Source organism: Passer domesticus, chromosome 4 (assembly GCF_036417665.1).
Source record: "Passer domesticus isolate bPasDom1 chromosome 4, bPasDom1.hap1, whole genome shotgun sequence".
Lineage (NCBI taxonomy): Eukaryota > Metazoa > Chordata > Aves > Passeriformes > Passeridae > Passer > Passer domesticus.
The window spans coordinates 57,652,628-57,670,850 of NC_087477.1; the positions used below are offsets into that span (position 1 = coordinate 57,652,628).

The window sequence follows — 18,223 nt, forward strand, 5'->3', positions numbered from 1 at the left end:
TGTCTGACAGGTCCATCTTGAAAAAAGTGCCTGAAGGGCAGTTATGGGGCAAAATGTTGAAGAATCACCTACTTTAATTAAAACAATTTACTAGAAGGACTGTTCCAAGATATGTGAGTCTAAGAATGTTTGGCACAGCTAATGGGAAAGCAGAAGTGTCAAAATCATTATTATGCAGGATCATGCAAAGTACTTGGGAAGATGGGCAATCAGACAAATTGAACAAATAGAAAAGGCAGTAAAACTGGTAGGCCAGGAACAGGCATGGTTTAAAAAAGAGGAAGCTAGATAGTAGATTATTAAATTCTTTTGAGAAGAGAAAGATGTGGCTCAAGACAAGCCCTGGTAGTGCAGTGTGTGTATATCTGTTCACAGCAAGCAAGGTGGTGTGTTCAGAGGCAGCTTGACCTCGCAATTTAGAGTGGGATGTTCAGGCTCAGGAAACTGAGGGGACAGAAGGTCTTTCCTTCTTTGTTCCAAATCCATGAAATTTTGAGGAAAATCCTGTGAATGGTACCATAAAATGTGCTGAGTTGAACTAAACACTAGCGCATGTCTACAGACTTCTGTCCATGACCAATGAAGTACAAAACAGGCTAACATTAATAATAGTTACAAGATTCAAAGTAGCTTACTGTAAATACCTGATTTTCAATACTAGAACAGAACTCTTCATTTCCCAGGGACTGCATGCATATTACAGAGATGGGTACAGACAAGAGACACAAATATTGAGAATTAGGGAATTATATCATTTTTCTGCATGGTAGCAGCAGAATCAGACAAGTTATCTGATCCCTTGTACCAAAGCTCAAAGACTTGGAAAAGCCATCTTGCTAATTTAGCATTTGTGGATCTCACTTAAATTTTGTCCTTTTGTTGCGAGATCTTAGAATTAGGCTTTTTCACTTTTGTATGGCTTAATAATACATAAACAGCTCCTCTGTCCTTTCTGTAGTACGATCCAATATGTGGTGGTTATAAAATACGTGCACATGTGCATCTGACATCTGTCAAAACTTGGCCTGCACGCAAGCGGCGGGGCTGCGGGCTGGGCGGCGGGAGGAAACAGTGATGCAGGGCCTTAAGCATTCTCGCCCCAAGCCTTATTTCAGGATAGCTAATTTAATTGTTTGTTGTTTAGGAAGACAGAACTCCTTTATTGGTAGAGGGACATGTTGTTGTGAAGCATGCACAAAGGAAATAACGGGGAACAGCTGGCGAAGAGCATTTCCCCAACTCTGTGATGCTGCTTTTACCCTTGCTTGTTTTCCTGCTCTCCTTTCTTTGCTCTCCTCACATTTCCTTCCCTCAGCTAGTACTTAGAATACTTTCTAGATCGTCCTGTCATAACATTTACAAACATTAGTACTTCACAGAAGTGCTTTTCTTCATCTGTAAAGTGAGATGAGAAAGAGACAAGGTGGCCAAAGTCATTCTGCAAACCTGGGGTAGAACAAGTTGTAAAACAAGAAATTAGGATAGAAACACCTCCAAAGTAACTCATTCTGGGCTGTAGGACGCTGGTGGAAACAATTCTTAAAGATTACTTACTTGGCTGCCATTTGTATACTGTAATGGGGAGGGAGGAGGGAGTTATCCTTTTCATAGCTGTTAGTGCTGAAATCCTCCTGCAGTTGGGCTGGTTTTCATTCCTAGAGCATAAGACTACTTGTGCTTTATGAAAATCAGCAGGGAATTGCACATTTAACTACTTGAAAACAGGCACTTACAAATTCCTCATGCATCAGTAACTGATGCTTAGTTGTAGTATTGCTCAAGATAGGACCCTGTGGCTAGACACTGTATACCCCCAAATCTTGTATCTGAGGCAGGGTCACACAAAAATTATTCCTTATCCTCATCTTCTGGAGTATTTAGTGATAAAGGCTGAAGATTGTGAGCTGCTGTCTTCCAAGGAGATGGTTCTCTTCAGACCAGTTGCAGTTTAGTGGGATATGGGTATGGTTTAGTGGGTTATGTTTTGACTGGGTAAAACACCCAGACTGGGGCTTTCATTATCACAGAAACATGAGCTACTCAAACACACTAAGCACTTTCATATAGTTTTATCTTTTCTCTATGGTACTTTGTAGCTTGTCTTTATGATTAAACAGCCCTAAAAGAATGGACTCCCTTTGGGCTGCTCTTTGCTTAGGCAGAGCAGGCATCTCTGCTTAGGCACTGAACTCTTTGGAGCAAGCAGTACCTGCATTCCATAGAGCTCAGCTTTGCCTGCCAGTGTTTTTCACAGCTGTGACAGTGCTGAACAGCACTGATGCACTGTCATGCTTGTACCTCTGTCCCACAGGATGGAGATTAGAAAAGGTCGAATTAAAGGCATAAACACATTCTAGACATTCCTATTCTTTTAAGAGTCAGTCTCTAGCTAAGGCTGTCATGATGGGTTGGACCTGCCTGCACCAACACCCACAGCAGGTGAGTGAAAAGGAGAAGAGTGAGTAAACTTATTGGTCAATCGACAGGGAAATCCCTCACTCATTATGTCATGGCCAAAGCAGACTTGGCTTTCATAACTGAAAACATTTAATTACCAATTTGGGTATGGGGAACCCAAGAAGACAAGCAAGTCAATGTTTTGTGAAAAGGGGACAAAAGGGGGTTTCCCAAACTGACCATCACACCAGCACCTCTTCTCCTGACTTCCATGTCTCCGCTGCATTCTTGTCAGAGCAGGTTACACCCAGTCCCTTTGGTGAGGCAAAAGGCAAAGCGGGGGCTTGGAGTCACAACAGAGTGGTTGCTCTCTGCTGTTCCTTGGTTTTTCTGTGTTTTCTCTGCTCTGGCGAGAGAACAATCCCAATGCTATTATGCTGTGTCTATTGTACTTAAATTTATCATACACTTTGACAGCAAATATATATTTATGCTTTCTGGACTGATGGAGACCATGCAACTAATAGCTTTATAGATTGCACGCAGAGAACGCACATTCTGTGTTTGGTGTGTTTGGCTTCACTGCCTTTCATCCTCTTGTCCTTACCTGCTTGCCTACTACTTTTCTCTGGCATTAGGATTTAGCTGATTTCAGGAATGTGCTCCTTAAGACAGTGAGTGTAGCACAGGCAGCAGAGACCTCTGCCCCAACATCAACACTGAATTACAGCACGAAGGGCTGAATCCTGGCACTGCTTGGTCATGACCTTGATAAGTACCATTAAACATAGAGGCTTTAAGTGATTTTGCACATTGAAGAAATCCACGGATGGTAAAGTAATAATGCCTGGCTGCTGAGGAAGAAGCAAATGTCACCTGTTTCTTACATTAGCAACCAGTGAATTCCTGTGCAAATATTACATACCTACCATCCTGGCAGCAGGTGAATATTTGTAGGCCCTGGGGGACTAATCTAGTGTTACTGCTGTGAAAGACAGCAAATGCACTATTTAAAACACAATTTTTAAAACTAGGCATATCAGTCTTTAACATAAAGGCTATTTATCCCCCTATAGAAGTGTCAGGTGCTTCTTAGAAACCTAAAAAGTCTCTGAATAGAGCTTGTAACAGTTGCCTGCTGTAGGTCAGCCTATATTTTAAGATTTGGAGTAGCAAATATATTTTTAGTCATTCAGAAATTTCAATCCTTCCTGGGGACACCACTGATGATAAGATGGTAATGTACTATGGACAGAAATTTTTATCACTTACTAACAAATGGAACTAATTTCATTTAAAAAAAAAAGGAAACAAATTAATGTACTCAGAGCATTAGGCAACATTTAAGAGGCTAGTAACATTATTCTTAGTTTTGCGCTATTCCTAGTTTGGGAACCTAGGCTTTGATGAGCATAACAGTATCATAAAATACATTCAAAAGACAAATGGAGGGAGAAGCAGATTTTAGTTCTCTTACTACAAAATCTTGTATTAATTATTACAGTAAGGACAAGCTATCTTCTTAAGAGCAGACTCAGTACTCCAAAGCACCAACTCACATGGATAAGTTTCTCTCATCTTCCATGCTGTGACTTATCAGGTTACTCAAAAAGAAAAGCTCAGGATCCCTAATTCTACCAATTTTGTCTTTGTGTAATCTGTCATTTTTGTAGTTCGTTCCATTGGCCTTAAAATTATTACACTTTGACATGCACCACAGTAGTCAGTAGTAAGTGCCTGAGCACTTTGACATAATTAATCACAAACAGGCTCATATCTGGAAGATAAGTCATTGGGGTGTACAAGGTAGAAGAAATACAGCTTTTTGAGTTGCTGATTTACAAACATTAAATCCAGGCTTAAGTGCTTTTCTCCATCACATCAACCAGAGTATTTGCATAATTCCTACCCTATAAAATAAACTTATTTAATGCTTAAGCCCAAGACTAATTTTACTTTTGGGATAACTGGTTATCTGGTTGTAACAGGAAAGCAGTACTACAAGAACAGAAGTGTAGGTGCTTAATACAGTGGAAATATGGCACTACTTCAAAAAACAGTGTATGGGTTCATGAAAAGGCAGAGTCATTATTAGTGGTTCATCAGAATCTAAAGTTAAGACATTTAATTAAACTGGTTTATTTCAGATATTTGTACAGCTGCAAAGAAATTGTATTACGAAGAAATACATCTGGAAGTCTTGGCTTCAGCATCGTAGGAGGTTATGAAGAACATACTGGGAACAAACCATTCTTTATCAAATCCATTGTTGGGGGAACACCAGCATATAATGATGGCAGAATTAGGTAATGATTACTATATTAAAAAAGTAGCATTTAAGTAAGTTCTTCTTCTGGTTAACTTGTGGGAGTTTTTAAAAAACATGTTTTCATTAAGGCTGTGGCAGGGATGGGGGAAGGACTCACTGATACAGAAGTAACTCTGGGAGATATGAAAACAGGACACAAGTGTCCTGAAATTTAACAGATCTGCCTTCATAGCAGAATGTTTTCAGATGTCTAGCAATCTACTAGTATGTAAGTTAAAAGAAGTCAGTTTGATCTCTGGGGTGGTACAAAGCATGCCAGCACAGAGATTTCCCACATCTTCAGTTCTAAAGACCCCAACCAAACACCTTCCCTGCAAACACCAACACACTTGAAGAGAGTAAATGCACAATCATGGCACAAACTTACATCAATTAACAAGGCTTAAAAGGTACAGTTGTTCAGAACACGGACCATTCTAGTATCTAAAGCTGGAAAGGGACTTTTTACACGGGTATGTAGCGCTAGGACAGGGGACAATGGCTTTAAACTGAAAGACAGTAGTTTTAGATAGATATCAAAAAGAAATTATTTAATATGAGGGTGGTGAAACACTGGAACAGGTTGCCCAGAGTTGTGCATTCTTTCTCCTTATTCAAGGACAGGTTGGCTTGGGCTTTGAGCAACCTGGTCTAGTAGAATGTGTCCCTGGCCAGAGCAAGGATTGGAACTGGATTATCTTTGAAGTCCCTTCAACTGAAGCCCTTCTATGATTCATCAGAATGAACTATATCATGTTTTCTTTCAAATACGTCTCATTAATTATATATTTGTAAGAAACCCAAACAAGTGAAGTATTTTCATGTGCTTTATTCCCACATTCATGAACAACAGTTAGCCAGAGAAGAAACCATAATACTCATTTCTACCCCTTCCCCCAGCTTAAAGGTGTGCTTTGGCATTTGAAAACATTTAGGAAGTCATCTTGTTTAATTGTTGTCTTGCATTTATTTTTTCAGATGCGGTGACATCCTCCTTGCTGTCAATGGCAGGAACACATCAGGAATGATGCATGCCTGCTTGGCAAGGATGCTCAAAGAACTGAAAGGAAAAATTACTCTCACAATTGTGTCCTGGCCTGGCACATTTTTATAAAACAAGTCTTCATGGAGAGTATGACAAGTATCTTAAGATGGGGAAAACATTTAAAAAAAATGAACACCAGTCTTTGCTTTTTTGGGGAGTAAAGTATGTATTTATAAAGAAAAGGTTTGTGAAATTTCAACCTGCATGTCAAGAAAAGTCAAGTTTAGGCAAAACAGTGACACTCGTCAGAAAATCACTTCAGAGTGATCCAAGCTACAGACTTAAGTCCTTCCTTCCCTGTGTTCTTAAGGGTTTTTTGTTGTTTTTTTATACATACCTATATATCTATTTAATGCGTTATATAATAATAATGAAATTTAAGGTGCAACAGCTTCTGCTCACCCACTTTATTTTGATTTACAAAAAGAAAACCTTGAATAACTTATGGAAATATCTCTTGCAATTTTTCTAGTTGCAATAATCAGGTGAAGGTTTTTATCCAACACATTAATAGCACTTTGATTATGTGTACCTTTTCATGGTCAGCATGAAGCTGGTATTTTCAAGACTTTCAAGTACTGTTTGTTAGTCTGTAAAACTGTGAATGAAATTTCTAAAACAATTAAAAATAATTGTAACTGTGTACTTGTACAGACATTATTTTCATCCAAAACCAGATTACCTCGATTCCCTGGTTTGTTCTGATTAATAATATTAAATCTGGAATTTTTATATAGAATATTACTTTTAAGGAAATACACTGCACCCTGCTAAGGCCATCAAGTAAGTCTTTTGAATAGCAGTAAAATTTTTGTGGGACTGCCTTATCAATCACACTTGATACTGTTCTGCATGAAGTATATCTGAAAGTGATGATGGTCTTATGTCTTTTAAAATAGTCCTTTGTCTTTCTCTGCAAATTACTCATGTTCCACAGTCTTGTTTTTATCTCACAAGCTTGCAGTGGGAAGAGGATATGTTTGTTAATCTTTATCATGTTAAGGGCAGCTGTTCCCCCAGAACAAAAACTAAAATGAACTCTCTCTCTTAAGCCACTGAAAAGCAGCAGGGATGATTATCCAGCTTAATTCATCCTCATGCACCCACACAAACCAGACATAATTACCAAGTGTATCATCACCATGCTCAGTGTTCCATTCAACTAAGAACAATCGGCACCTTTCCCACTCTCCCTAGGTTTTTTTTTGCTTCACATTATTAGAAGGCTTCTGAAGAGCCTGCAGTTCCTGTGTGTCCCTGTAGTAAAGGACGACCTTTCCAAAAATGGCTCCAAAAGCTATGCTAAACCCACACTGTTCCAGATGTTGGGTATATAAAAAAATGAATGCACACTGTTTCTAAAGTCAGTGAAAGAATGACCTTCCCGTTGGCTTATGAAAAAAGGAGACAATTAATACAAAGAATTTAAGCCCTACTTATATTGTAAGAGCATAAGCCTCTAGATGTAAGATGTTTTTTCACTGTTTCACTGTTTCTTAAAAGACAAAGTCAGTCCAAGAATCTTAACATGAAAAATTCGTTCTTTTATTTTCAAAAAAAACCAAAGTAACCTTTGATTTCAAACTAACAGAACAAGATTAAGAGCAAATTATTATAATTCCCAGAAAAATAACAAGATTTATAGTAATCTATTTCTGGCACTAATATATATGCAAGTAGGCAAAAAAAATCACACAAGCCTATTCCACAGGGGCAGCTTCAGTGTTTTCCTGTTCAGGAGCAGGTTCACCACTGGCTTCTTTTCCTTCTTTGCTTCTTTTGGACTTCTTGTGTTTGTGCCTTCTGTGGCTATCCCCTTCTTCACTGTCGTGACGACGTCTGCTGTTACTAAATAGAGAGAAAACATGCCTCAAACGTTTGACACTTCAGGCTCTATTTCATTAAAAAGTACCAAAAAACCAGCTTCTGCATTCATGTTTGAAAACTGGCATCTGCTCCCAACTCAAGAGTTTTTGGATGTCAGCGCAGAACTGAATTTTTCCTGGAATGGAACATACATCTATCTATCCATCCTGTACTTTTTAGGGGAAAAATAGAATGCTTTTCCCCATTTGTAACCCATATTCTAATAGCAATACTTTTAACAATGTCATGCACCTATTGGCATTCCTTAATAATTTGACATTCTAGTTAACCCCAATTTCTGGACTTAACTTTTATTTCTAACTTAAAATGGATCGGGTAAAACAAGTGACTGTGAAGATTATTTTACTTACTTAGAATGACTGTTGAGTTGTTCTGTTCATGCTGCTGAATGTCAGCTTCATTCCATCCCTTTCTGACTCACCATTTTTACCCTTCTTTCCCCAGTGTCCTAATTTCTGTTCACATACCGACTGTCACTCAATACGAGGTTACCCAGGGTCAGTATTGCTTCTTGTCTGTCCATGTTTTATATGGCAGACTTGTTCCAAGTAGCACATTCAAGTGTTTACAGTCTTTCCACAAAACTCCTGTTTGTTTGGGGTTCTTTTAAAAAAGTTCACTTCTTTTTTTCTTTTTTTTTTTTTTTTTAACTGGGCAAGTCTTTCATATCCTATTAAAAAAAGAGAAATCAAACCTTCGAGATGACTTGTGTCGAGTCTCTTCTTTCTCTCTGTGTCTCCTGTCTCTGTGTCTGTCTTCTTTCTCTCTGCTTGTCCTATGGCGGTCGTAGCCCCTCTCTGCATAGTCTCTGTATCTGTAGCGTTCTTCATCACTGATTCAGAAAGAAGAGATTTTCAGGACAGTGAGACCAAGGAGTTCAACAATAACAAGCTAAATGTCAGGAAAATCTTAATATTGCTTCTGGGTGTCTACATGAGTTCCAGTGCTTAAAGGACAATAAAGTTCTTCATGTTATACATTAGACTTGCGCAGTTAATGAAGTTTTGAAAGGAAATTGTTCATTAAAAATAAAAGAAAAAAGAATACAACAGTGCCTCATTAAGTTTATATAGGAGTTATCAAGCTGTTAGCTTGAACCTGTATCTAACTGCGTAGGAAATACAATCCTACATAAACTTGAGTAATGTTTTCGGATCAGTGTTTGAAACATTCAACACTTATCAGCACACTTCTGGACTATTAAACAATTTGGGTAAATTAGATTTTGGTACAGTTATCTATTTCCTTACACTCGCTTCAAGAAAAGGAAACACTAAGCATAAAAAGTAAAATATAGCAAATGTTTTGGGCTGCTTTTGAAATCAATTTTTCTCCAGTGCTGTCTCTACTCCCCCTTCTCTCTTGGATTGCCATGAAATGCTGCCCTGCCACAATGTTGGTAAAAACCCCTAAATATCAGAGGTTAGACAAGAATTCAAAGGCTTTACTTAAAAACATATTTTCATATTTTGACTTGATGAAAAAGGCAGTTCTAAGAGTTTACTAAAATTTTAAAAAAAGAAAACTAACAACAAAAAAAAAAAAAAGAAAATAAAGAAAAGAAGAGATCGCTGTCCATTGTTAACCAATACAACTCCAATGGTAAATTAGCACAGCTTAAAAAGGCATGATCATTTCATAATTTCTCTACTAAGAAAATGCTACTCAGCATCATTTAACTGTGCAATTTCAATACAAATGAACTTAGTGTAATTATTAACATAGCACATGAAGCCTTCTCTAGCCATAGTTTGGGAGATCCCCACCAAGTCCTAAAGAAAGGCACAATGTAACCAGTCTTTCTAAAAAAGTAAAATCAGTAACAATTTAGATACTGTGGACCTAAAGACAGGCAAGTGTTTCTGTCTCTGCCAACATTTACCACGAAAGAAAGTATCTTCCTGAGGTTCCTGCAGCAGCAGAACGGATCAGACAGATCACACAGGGAGAAAGCTCAAGTCTAATGAGATTTCTCATGTCCTGGAGCAGTGAGAAACTGAGATCAACCCCATTTTATCTGCCACAACTTAGATCCTCTGGCCAATTCCCAAGTGAGGATATTACATTAATGATTATTACAGCTATGCATGAAAACTCAGTGAAAAAGAGGAACACCTGAAGCAACAGCACTAGTCTTTTTATGAAACTCTGTATGATTACATCATTAAGCAAATGCCAGTAATTAGTAATTTAAGACACTGTGGAGAAGCATTAACCATCCCATAGAAAATTCTGCTTTTCTAAGGGACATGAAAAACATTCAAACATCAAAACCAGGAAAACTACAGCTACATCTACTGAACTCAAAATTATGATTTGCCACTAATACAACTTCATTGATTTTGTAATGCATTTGTAACCTCAGACCGGAGAGTAAGCTGATCGAATCCTGAAAAGTACATTTGTGATCAAATGGCACAAAAACTGAGGTTGGAAGGCATGAGTGGAGGTCATCAGGACCAAACCCCAGCTGAAGCAGGGCCATCAGGACCAGCTGACCAGTACCATGTCCAGACACCTTCAGGATATCTCCACGGATGGAGCCTCCCCAGCCTCTCTGTGCAACTGCAGTTTCCTCCCATATCTGATATTGCTTCACAAAACTAATATTTTGATGATCAGTATTAAATAGTTAAAATCTGAATGCCTACCACTAACTTCTGATAAGCTTGCCATGAGAAATAGGATGGCTACTTGCAGACTTATGGCTTGGTCTCAAAGATGAGACCCAAAGCCCTTAATGGTAACTCACACTCTGCATTTGTTCTGTCACCCAATTATTTTAAAACACTCTAGAAAAGGTTAAAAATATGACTGATACTCCTTTTAAACCTTATTTTGGCAAACTACTAAAGAACCATGACAGCTTGTAAGTGTGTCTGATGAAAATAAACAACTTCTCTAAGTAAAGCAAAAAATCAGTTTGCCAAGACCAGTGTACTGGGAGCTTTCAGGAACACTCTAAAGCTGCTCAATGTTTTTGACCTTTATTGCACATTGGTCGTGGAGTCTCATTCAGTTTGCTGACCACCAGGACACCAAATCATGTAAAGCTGCAATCCAGCCAGGCAGACCCTCATCTGCTCTTCTGCATGAGATTATTAAGTTCCAGGACCTCAGGAACACAGTTGCTGGGGTTTGTTTTTCTGGTTTGGTTTTTTTTTTTTAATTTTTCAAATTGCTAAGGAAGAACAACAATACAGTAACATATCAATCAAATTCCAATGTCTGCATTTTTAGTGGTAACTAATTGACTTGAAACTACCAGAATAAAAACAAAACAAAAAACCCCAACCAAACAAAATAAAGTCCCAACCTTTGCAGAAGGGAAACAGTCCAAAAATAATGGCATCTTCTCAAGGGGGCAGAGTGAGATGCATTGTAAAAATGCAGACTTTTCTCTGAGGATAGCAGGGTAAAAGCACAACAGAATATAAAGACAGCTGAAAGTTCATTTTTTAAACCACGTTTTGGTTATAATAGAATAAAAATAATCCTATTTTTCTATAATTTTAAGAAATGTTATAACAAAAACACATGCTCTTCATCTGGAAAAGAACTGCTAAAAGCATTGAAAATCGTAATTTCTGAGCAGTAAAATGCTAAACCTGATGCTTACTACAAACCCCACCAATGTACCACTTGATCAAAGTTTAAACAAAGGGAATATAAATAAAAGCTATAAATCTGTGCAGTCTCTAAAATAGTTCACGTTCTCTTCCTCAAAGTTCCATTCATTTTATTTTCATAAATGCACAGAATTAAAAATAAACCTTCTTAAGAAACATTATATCTTCATGTTCTTTCTTAAGCTTCTCACACCTCTTCTGTGATTCCCAAACCAACTTATCCCAGTTAAGGGCCTCCCATTTTCTTATACAGCCATGTGGCAACAGCTTTGCTACAGATGGTGGATAATTTAGTCACATAAAAAAGTCAAGGCCTGCTCTTCCCCCTCCTTTACAGATAACTCTGGCAGCAGCACAGAGATTTCTTGAGGCCTGGAAGCTATTAAGGTTCATTTCAAGCACCCTTGAATGACCAGGGCTCTTTCTGGCCTTCAATCAAGCTGTCTGAGAAACAGATGTTTAGATAGGTCTTCAGCCCTCAGACACTGACCCTGGAACGAAGCACATGCCCACAGGAGAGGACATCACCACCACACCAGCACGCGTGGAAAACTCCCCAGCATGCACCCAGTTTGGGTCTTCAGCTAACAATCATCATGCAAAAATGTCATCTCTCAACCGCAGTAATGTTGACTCTCTAGCTTAAAGTCATTAGTAAAAACAATCTGCCTAACAGCTGACATATATATTCTGCAAAAATTTAAACTTAATAATGAACACTGAGAAAAGCATCAGATATTTACCCCAAAAAGCTTAGCAAATAACAAGCAGAGGAAATTTAGAAAAATCTGGCTAACCAATAGACTTCTGTTCTCTGAAGTCACAGTGAGCTCAATAGTAAATGTTTTGTATTTGAGCATATGAACCACAGAACAGTTGCAGCTTTTTAAAAAAAGCTATTAGAATGCTGAATACATTTATCTGACATGATTTTCATCATCTAAATCAAAATTAAAGTTCTTGACCTTGAAATAATAGTTTTAAATAAGAGAGATTATTATCCAGCCATTTTTGACAACCATATTAACCATTTTAGCAGGTATTTAATACCATTAATCAAGGTCAAATGTTGCAACACGTTGCTCTTAGTACCAAATTGACAACTAAAATTCATTTAGTATTTCTATAGATTTTTCTGTAGATTTTTTTCTAGACCTACTGATGTCAAAAAGAGATGAATATTTCAGATACTCTCAAGACTTAAATCACCTTTAATCTGTAAAGCTCTATGACCAATTTGGATGTATACTGTCCTTTTTTTCTGCTTCTGTTTTCCATGTGGAAATTTAGAATTATAGTTTCCAAAGGAAAAGGGTGAAGGTGAGGAAGCAACATCACCCCGCTCTTTGGGCTATGCAGCAGAACACTGAATTTGAATGTTAAGTACCCTGTTTAACAGAGACAAGGGTTTTGAGCAGTTACAGCTCGTTCAGACAGTGCACTGACCTGTTGAACGCACTTGAAGACGGACTGTGATCTCGGTCCCTTTCCCTGTCTCTGGTACGGTCTCGATCTCTGTCTCGGTCCCGGTCCCGGTCGCGATCCCGATCTCGGGATCTCTCTCTCTCACGTTCCCTGTCCTTCTCTCTTCGTGCATAGTAATCCCACTGTTTGCTGGTGTCCAGAAGACTAGACCATGAGGGTGCAGAACCTGCAGGGTGTGGAAAGGTGACTAAAGAAAGAGATGTAGTTATTAGAAAGAACAAAATCAAATGTCATATGGAAACTAATGCATGAAAACACATTTGTCAGTTTCCTCCAATTACATTTTTTAAACTTCCCCTTCCACTTAGTGCTAAGTAAAGACTGCATTTTTTCCATAATTATTACAAAAGCTTCTGGCATTTAAATACTTCTTATGACCATATACAGAACCAGGGTACGTACCCCGAAGACTGTCTAAACACTTTTGGGGAAAAAGAAATTGTGCAAATACTTGCTCAAAGAATCTATGTGGTCATATGGCTTTATTTTTGGGGAACAACAAAACAAAAACAACCAGAAAACAAAACTGCCTTTGCAACTCAGGAGCTCTGAAAATATAGTTCAGAAAAAGGACACTTCCAGCCTTGGAGTTAAATACTATTATTTTTATCTCTTGTACTTCAAAATCATTGTATTTAAAATGTAATGTTAGCTATGAACTTCTCATTCACCCATTTATATTCTATACTATGCTTTGTCATACTTTTCTGATTACAGATGTAAAAGGGGCTTAAGAAATAAATTCACTCTGGGGAGAAGAAACAATGCTCCCACTTGTGCTCTGTAAGATAACATTTATGAATGCTCAGCACAAACACTAATACCACGAAAATGTAACAGTTTAAGAAAATCAAGCATAGTCTTACTCTAGAAGTGACATGTTAAGATGTTAAGAAGGAAGTCTTAACACAGTCTCCCAACCTTTTTTAGATAGCTAGCAGTGGGGAGAAGGAATGCTTCTCCACTGCTTTTTGCCAACTTCAGTGTAATACAGAACTGCTGTTTTTAATGCCCCAATTGTTCTGTCCTGCCCTCCCTCGCCAGAAGTCCCGTGAACGCATCCTGTAAAGGAAAAACAAGGGCTGAGTATTTAGCTGGAAACAGCACTCTCTAGCGGACTTACAGTACTGAGGACTTCTCCCTTTCTGCTTATCTGCCTTGCTAGCTTTCCTAACTTTCAATAAATCGTTTGTTTTGAGCTCCACTTCATCATCTATAATATGAGAACAATATTTAATTGACTTCCTGGTGTCACAAAGAGATTAACAGTACAATTAACATAAATATCTACTAAACAATGAAAAGTGTGTTACTGGTGCTGTATTTAATACTGTTCAATTATAAAACCAGTGTCTTCTGCTGACAGCTATGTTCAGACTGCCTTGCCTGTAACGTCTGGGGTATGCCTGCCCCAGAAAGCTTTGGCAGAAGCTTAAGACAGCAGTTTGCCAAGCATCCAGAGGAGGAATACAAAAGACCTTTAGAGCAGGCAGTGGAGCATGAAAAAACACTTCATTGTTAAAATACATTTGCAATGAAAAGTATTATAATTCCTTAAAAAAGCATTTATACAAGGTTTTGCCTCTAATAAAATGCTTGACACTGTTTAACTTCAGGTCTACAAGCAAAATGAAGGGTTAACAGATAAAAATGTCCTAATACAATATTATGCTGCTCATTATGCTGCCAAGACCTGAAAGTCGTTGAAGGAAAGCAGCCAGAAATAGCAGAAAAACCAGCTGGACTTAAAAGACTGCTAATTTCCTTGACTTGCCACTATGTCAACAACACACGTACGGTACATGAGACACTGGCTGTCAGTGTATTCTGATCTAAAGTTTAAACTTAAACTCAACTTTAAATGTATACTACAAACCAATTATTAATGGTAGCACAGACTTTTACAATAAATTTTGGGATACTCCATCACATCTTGAGTAATTCTCATCAGACAGAAGTATGTCTCCCCAGTAACAGGAGATAAAACAGTAATTTGACACACCACACATTTTTATATCTAGATTTTCACCAGAAATTATTCACAACATACAAGAAGCTTACTTTCTAGTATGAACTGGTGTTCTGTTTTTACTGCATTGAATGCAATGATTTGTCACTTCTGTTATTTCTACATGGATTATTCCAATAATTTCTACAAGAAGGAAGACGCTTCAAAAATTTAAGTCTGATTTTATTTTTAAAACAGGAAGAGAGCTTTGAATAATTACGAGTTTTAGAGACATGAGCCCAGTTTTGGAGATACTTAAAAAACTTAAAGCTTCATGGCATAAAGCAAACTATTTAATGTTTCTTGCTTGTGCTTCAAAAAATACTGACTCTTAACTGTTTCTGTAATGTTAACTGTCTTGCAAGTTCCTAAAATTTAAAGAACATTTATAGCACAGACCAGAGAACTACCTGAGGAAAAAACAAACAAGCATATGATGGAAGGTGCTTCAGTGGCTGATCAAATGCAGCTCAAGCAAAGCCAAAGGTATGATGGCAGAGGTAGCACTGAACTGTGAAGAATTTAAGTGCAAGTGGACTAAACCACATTGATGTGGTGGAAGAGCACAAAAACAAAACAGCCATTCTTGAAGTATCTTATAAGTTAAGATATTACTTTACTATGTAACCCTCCTAATGGGTCTGCAATTGGAAGCCCAACTGACAACAAGAGAAGACACATCCAAGCATGAGCTGAGGAATTTGAATAGGCAGAAGAAGGGCTAGTACCTTAATCAAGACTGGTACTTTTTGCAATGTGTTCCATTTGCATATCTTCCCCTGCAATTTTGACAAAGCTAGGAAATGCACAGACTGTCGAAGAAGACAACAGGTTGGAGATTCAGTGCTATCATCCAAAGCAACTATTAAATAAATATACTCAGTGACTGTAAATCACAGTGATATCTGTACCCTGTGCGCTGTGGAGCTCTCAATGTCCCCAAGTCCTGATTCACAGAGAGCACTGTTAAACACTGACCAGTGATCACACTGCACAACAGGGACTGTGACAGTATGATGCTCACTAGGAAAACATTTTTCACTAAAAGATGTGCAACAGTGATAAAATGCCACTGAGTCTCTACAGATTCAAAAATCCCTGTGACACAGACAGCTTTGAGACAGACAATTGCTTTGTGCAGCAAATATGAAAGCTTTTGCTGCAATAGGGATACAAGGTACACTGGAAGCACACTGGGAAGATAGGAGTGGACTGTTCTTCTTGGTCTCCATAATCATATAAAGGCAAACAATATTTTCATCTTGCTGAAGAAGTTAAAATTCAATGTTGGTATGATCAAGATAACAGTCATCCTTCAGAACTGATGCTGCAACAAGCATGCCATCATCTCTAAAGGTCAACACAAAACTTGAAAATATTCTTATGTCCCTGACAATATTTGACAGAATATAAAATTTTAACAAAAGAGACACCAAAGTGAAAAATATTCTACACTGGAGACTATGTAACAGATGCCATATACACACTTTAGTATGTGGTAGTAAGACTGCTTTCCTTAAGATACTCTGCATGGCTTTAGTTGTACATATCAGGGTCTACCTTTTTGCTAAAGCACAATTAAATTACTGCTAAAAAAGAAGTCTAAAGTGTAAAGCTGATGTTTATTAATTCTTTTTCAAGAATTCTTGAAAACATAACAAGCTTCCAATGCATGAAAGCAAACATTTGCATGAGGATCTTTACAATGTCAACAAAGTACTGCTTGTTACTCCATGAACTGCTACAACTACAAGAAACTGCAAGCCAGTACAAAATGCCATTTGGTATACCCATGCTTAAGACTTTGGAACATCTGAGAAAGATTTGCTGAATATTTGATCTGTGCTGAACATCACACATCTCAGAAACAGACAAAACTTTCCCTACAATTTCTCCTCTCACCAGCTAGGGTTCAAAGGAGCAAGGCAACAGAATTGAGTTGAAAAAAAGGCACTAGGCATGGGGGCAGGATGGCAGATGTACTGAAGGCAGAGGTAGTGACTGGCAACATGCAAGGTCCTGCACCTGGGTGAGGGCAGTCCTCAATGTTGGTGCAAACTGGTGATGAACTGATTCAAAGCAACTCTGCAGAGAAGGGCTTGGGGATACTGGTGGGCAAAAATTAGACACGTGCCAGCAGTGTGAGTTTGCAGCCCAGGAAGCCACTCGTATCCTAGCTGCATCAAAAGGAAGAGTGGCCAGCAGCTAGAGGGAGGTGATTCTTTGTGTGCCCTTGTGAGACCCCACCTGGAGCACTGCATCCAGCTCTTGGGACCCCAGTACAACAAAGATATGTTAGAGCAGGTCCAGAGGAGGGCCATGAAAAATTATTAGAGAGCTGGAACATCTCTCCTATGTTGTTCAGGCTGCTCATCCTGGAGGAGAGAAGGCTCTAGGCACACCTTATTGTGGCTTTTCAATACTGCAAAGGGACTTATAAGAAAGAAAGATGGAGAGACACCTTTTACCAGGGCCTGTAGTGACAGGACAAGGGTCTAAGGTTTTACTCTGAGAAATGGTAGGTTGAGATTGGACATAAGAGAAATTCTTCATGATGATGGTGGTGGGACACAGGTTGCCCAGAGAAGTGGGGATGCCCCACCATTATAAGTGTTCAAGGCCAGGTTGGACAGGACTTTGAGCCAACTCATCCAGTGAAAGGTATTCTTGCCCATGGCAGGGAGGCTTGAAATAGATAATTTTTGATGATTCCTTCCAAGCCAAATCATTTTATAATTCTATGTACTTTATCTTCTTATTTTCTCCTTTGGGTCAAGAAGCTAGGTAACAGTTCTAAACTCAGCATATAATCTGTGGATCACTATTTGGTGGCACATGATGAAGCTTTTAGTTTAGTTCACTCTTATTTCACTTTCACTAAAAAAACCATAAAGTCAAGTTTTCCAGCATTTTTCCCCCATAACAGTAATTAAAAAAAAAAAGAAAGAAAAAAAAAGACAGACTTTGCAATAGTATAGCTGAAGGTCTTAGACAAATGGTTTTTCAAAGGAGAGGTACATCATCAGGATTTCTGAATGACTGCCTTAGTAATTAAAATTCTGATGATATGTCAACAGTACTTGTTTTCCTGCTCTGAAATCCTTGAAAAATTCTCCCTGACTTGCAGCTCATATTATGGTATATAATGCTTCAAAATCACAGTTCTGCAAAAGCAGCAGGAAAAGATATCCGGTATATAAATTAATAAGCAAAACAATAGTATTTACCAATAGTAGTTAAATTTGCTACAGCATGTAGCTATTTACAATGGTCAGCAATAAGCTTTCATAATGAAATACTGACAAGACTTGTTTAGTCTTCTAGCTAAAATCTTCCTAAATGTATCAAACAATTTGGTATCACACTGGTCAAAATTCCCAAAGCCAGCAAGCTTGCTTACTTACCACTGCCGTAGGAAAATGCACGGACAGGACGACCATCATAGCCAGAAGAATGTCCACTGT

The 18,223-nt window shown here is 38.2% G+C and overlaps 2 protein-coding genes across 20 annotated transcripts in view; one reads left to right on the plus strand and one right to left on the minus strand.

Moving 5' to 3' along the window:
• Nucleotides 1–6,540, plus strand: part of LNX1 (ligand of numb-protein X 1) — a 120,773-nt gene extending 114,233 nt beyond the window's left edge. For all 10 annotated transcript variants that reach the window (XM_064418153.1, XM_064418149.1, XM_064418147.1 and 7 more), the window contains 2 exons: nucleotides 4,545–4,703; nucleotides 5,684–6,540. In XM_064418153.1, coding sequence (XP_064274223.1) covers nucleotides 4,545–4,703; nucleotides 5,684–5,819 — 295 coding nt within the window. In that variant the 3' untranslated portion in view covers nucleotides 5,820–6,540. The remainder of the gene's footprint in view (nucleotides 1–4,544; nucleotides 4,704–5,683) is intronic.
• A 733-nt stretch (nucleotides 6,541–7,273) lies between these two features.
• Nucleotides 7,274–18,223, minus strand: part of FIP1L1 (factor interacting with PAPOLA and CPSF1) — a 36,904-nt gene continuing 25,954 nt past the window's right edge. For 5 of the 10 annotated variants that reach the window (XM_064418167.1, XM_064418159.1, XM_064418158.1 and 2 more), the window contains 5 exons: nucleotides 18,164–18,219; nucleotides 13,875–13,964; nucleotides 12,713–12,938; nucleotides 8,332–8,469; nucleotides 7,274–7,598 (listed from right to left, as the gene is read on the minus strand). In XM_064418167.1, coding sequence (XP_064274237.1) covers nucleotides 7,451–7,598; nucleotides 8,332–8,469; nucleotides 12,713–12,938; nucleotides 13,875–13,964; nucleotides 18,164–18,219 — 658 coding nt within the window. In that variant the 3' untranslated portion in view covers nucleotides 7,274–7,450. The remainder of the gene's footprint in view (nucleotides 7,599–8,331; nucleotides 8,470–12,712; nucleotides 12,939–13,874; nucleotides 13,965–18,163; nucleotides 18,220–18,223) is intronic. The other 5 variants (XM_064418164.1, XM_064418168.1, XM_064418166.1 and 2 more) reach the window with 3 other exon arrangements.